Source organism: Aplysia californica, unplaced genomic scaffold (genome assembly GCF_000002075.1).
Source record: "Aplysia californica isolate F4 #8 unplaced genomic scaffold, AplCal3.0 scaffold00109, whole genome shotgun sequence".
NCBI lineage: Eukaryota > Metazoa > Mollusca > Gastropoda > Aplysiida > Aplysiidae > Aplysia > Aplysia californica.
In genome coordinates this window covers 697,105-700,768 of record NW_004797379.1, presented here as the reverse complement: position 1 = coordinate 700,768, position 3,664 = coordinate 697,105, and the positions used below count along the sequence as shown (strand labels likewise).

General features: G+C 45.3%; 1 protein-coding gene across 1 annotated transcript in view; it reads left to right on the top strand.

The window, feature by feature from the left end:
* LOC101858853 overlaps positions 1–3,664 on the top strand; it is a 9,315-nt gene that overhangs the window by 3,896 nt on the left and 1,755 nt on the right. The window contains exon 3 of the mRNA XM_005095621.3: positions 108–1,098. Within this exon, the coding sequence (XP_005095678.1) occupies positions 108–1,098 (991 nt within the window). The remainder of the gene's footprint in view (positions 1–107; positions 1,099–3,664) is intronic.

Genomic DNA, 3,664 nt, shown 5'->3' with positions numbered 1-3,664 from the left:
ACACCCACCCCTTGGCGCTCGTATGACCTTATGCAGTTGCGAGCGCCGTAAAACCCTCTACTATAAACCCCCCCCCCACCAAACTTCTTTGTTGTATACTTTCGTAGGCGCAGCATGCGAAATGGATTTGGCCCTCGAAGGGGCCCAGGGAGAAGGATTTGACCAACTGCTCCTCAAGAAGTGCAAGAAATACCCAGGCCACCACGACTTCATTCCTCTGCATGACCTAGATTTGCAGCGCCTTCCTGAGGGGTATAGACGCCCAGACATTCTGGAGTACGTCAAGTGTTTAGCCAATCGCACCGTGAAACTGATCGTTCGTTATACGTCACCAGACAGGCCGGATGAATTCGGCTGGACGACCTTGAAAGGAAAGAAGACGCCCCGCTGTGGAAGTGGGGAGGTTTACATGAGGTACCAACAAGACTCTAAAAGCGATCAAATAGAGATAATCGTTACCACAGCTGTTCACGTGGTATATGATGAAGAGGAAATCAAAGAAACAACCGTGGAGTTGTTTTACGACAGAGATTCAGACAGATCCAGCGTCATTCGAGCTAGGGGAGACAGGCAACGGATGAGGATGGAAGAAAGGGATAAGATGGTGTTTTATGCTCAGCTCAGTAGACGTCACTTTCCGGATTTAAAGGAACGTATTAGACCGTTTAACGTGGATTTGGGTCCGATTTCTAACCTTGCTATCTGCGTGTCGCACCCGCATGGCGTTGCCAAGAGGGTCACCTTTGGGTCACTGAAAACAAAGAAAGAATTGGAGGGACTTGATCTAAATCCTGGCTTGCGTGATGACTTTCTTCCGTTTTTGAGTGACATTGAAACATCTCTTTTACTATTCGAAGAAAAGAAAGTTCTCTACTACACTATGTATTGCTCTAAGCTCACGAATACTATCACTGAAACTTCCCGTCTGGGAATTTCCCCGTCAGAGCAGAGGAGGATTATAATGAAGCATCTCGTCAACAAAGGTCTTTTAAAATGCCCCAGCGACGACGAAGTGATGGACATCAATGAGCAGCTCAAGGACCGTCTAAGAGTGACAACTGAAACATTCTTGGAGATGTTTGAAGACAACGAGTACATTCTGGGAGAGAGTAACCCGGCGACCGCCCCACAAGCTGCCGCAGCAAACAGTGCACCAGAAGCTTCCGAAAACATCCAAATCCCCCAGTCGGTTTCTGACCAAAACTTTCAGGACAATTTCGTCAAGCGACAGTGGGAATTGGATAAGGAAATCATCTCCAAGAAGCTTGAGCTAGAATTTGGAATCTTAGGCCAACGTTGTAGTGTGTTCTATAAAGCCAAGTACTCTCTTCCGACTTGTGTTGGAAGTTCTGGGGCGCCTGTCAATTGTCGCTTCGAGATGGATGGAGAAACACGGTTACTGACATTGCCTCACTCCAGAAGTCCGGCCGATATAGGCCAAAGCCTGGAGGGAGTACTGGTAAACCCCTTAGTGAATTTATTTAACGTGAAGCAGTAACGCTCATTTCAACCTGCCCCCCCTTCCCACTATACATCCTACCTCCCCGGTCGATCCACCAACACTTCTCCTTTTCCTCCTGCTCTTCAGAAGGAGGTGAGAAAGGAGGAGAAGGATAGAAGAAAGAGTAGGAGGAGATGGAAGATTAGAAGGACAAGAAGAAGAAGCATAAGAAGAAGAAGAACAAGAGGAGGAGGAGGAGGAGGAAAAGGAGGAGGAAAAGGAGGAGGAGGAGGATGTGAGTTGAGTTTTCTACCTGTAGCTAATATTGGATAAGGTTATTAGGAGTGTGACAAAATCCAACCCCCCGTCCACGCCGAGGGAGACGGAAACAGGACAACGTAGGGGATTGCTGAGTTTGGGTGAAGTGCGGTGGGACTTTTTGCCACGGAGGCGCTACGCTAGCCGTGAAGGTCAACCCGGGTCACCCTGAAACGTCGCTGGCCAGCCGTCGGGGCTCTGGTAAATCTACCACGGGCCTAGCAAGCCTGTAATAGATTTTTTTAAAAACTGCTAAAAACAAAAGAAAGGAGGAAAGGAAACGGACATACTGTAACGGAAAAAGGAATAGAAAAGTAAAACGGACACGAGATACAACAACGATAATTGGAACATGGAATGTATGCGGGTTAGGAGACAAGAAACCACAATTCATTGATTTCATGGAAGCTAGAGCGATTGAGATCCTGGGTATTGCTGATGTCAATGTCAGGAAAAGGAAGCCCAACAGCAAACAGGTACAGGAACTACATCTTACTTTGGAGCGGAACGAAAGGAATGGAGAGCGCAAAACATGGAGTGGGTATTTATTGTTCACCCAGGAAGAGCAAAATGCGTAACAGATGTAAAGTATCTATCTATCTATCTATCTATCTATCTATCTATCTATCTATCTATCTATCTATACACAGATATATGCACCATGCAATGACTCATACCCTGAAGAAAAGCGACAATAGGTCTATGATCAACTGAGTGAGCTTTTAAACACCGTGGATGACAAAGACAATGTGACAATCATGGGGGACTTTAACGGCAGAGTGGGAACTAGGAAGCCGACGCGAGAGAGATACATGGGACCACACAGTGACAGAGAAACAGATCAAAACAGCAATGGACAAATGCTATTACAGTTATGCGCAGAATATGGCCTCGTCATATCAAATACCTCCTTCTTCCAACACAAAAGGGGTCAAGTTGAAACTTGGTACAAATGGAATGACCAAAAGACAGCATCTCAAATTGATTATATCCTTTCCTAAAGATCGAAACTGAGAAACATCAGAGACTCATGAGTGATACCCGACTACATCACAGGCACTGACCACAGACCAGTCATCATGACTATCGACACACCAAACAGGAAAAGACCAGAAGCAAGGAAACGACGAGAAGAAGTGATTCCCAGACACATAAATGACGATACCAAAGATAAGATACATGAACGTATGACACACGTATTTCACAAATTGCCCAAACAACCGGGAGACATTGAAGAGGAATGGAGCCACTTCAAAGCACGTGTGAACAGAGCATTAAAAGAAGAGTGTGGCACCAGGAAAACAGGAGGGCAGAAAAGGAAAACAACTATACGGTGGAATGACCAAGTAAAGGAAGCCATCAAACTGAAGGAAAAGGCATTCACAAAGTGGTAGAAATCAAAGACAGAGGAAGATCACATCCTATATAGGAAGGAGCGCCGCCAAACAACAAGCGTAGTGCAAGAAGCTAAGGACAGATCCTGGACAGTATATGAAGAACAGCTGGTAACAAAATGTAAAGAAGACCCCAGAGAGTTTTACAAGAGCGTTAAAAGTATGAGGATGTGGGAAGAACCATTCAACTCAACTGAAATTGTCAATGATGAGAACGGAAACCCTATTTTCAGAAAGCCAAAGATTAAGGAAAGATGGAAACGCTATTTCCAGGAGCTGCTGAACCCTACAGGAGAAACAACACCAAATAGCTTCTTACTGACAGAAACCACTCCAGAACCATCAACACTGCTGAGTGAAACCCAACATGTTATAAAGAAGGGCCCCACCAACAAAGCGCCAGGCGTTGATAACATCACACACACACAAAGCATTGCACACTGATGTGTAGCAGTTATTGCCCACTCACACAAAAATACCACATATTATTATTTTGCAAAAGTCAATCACC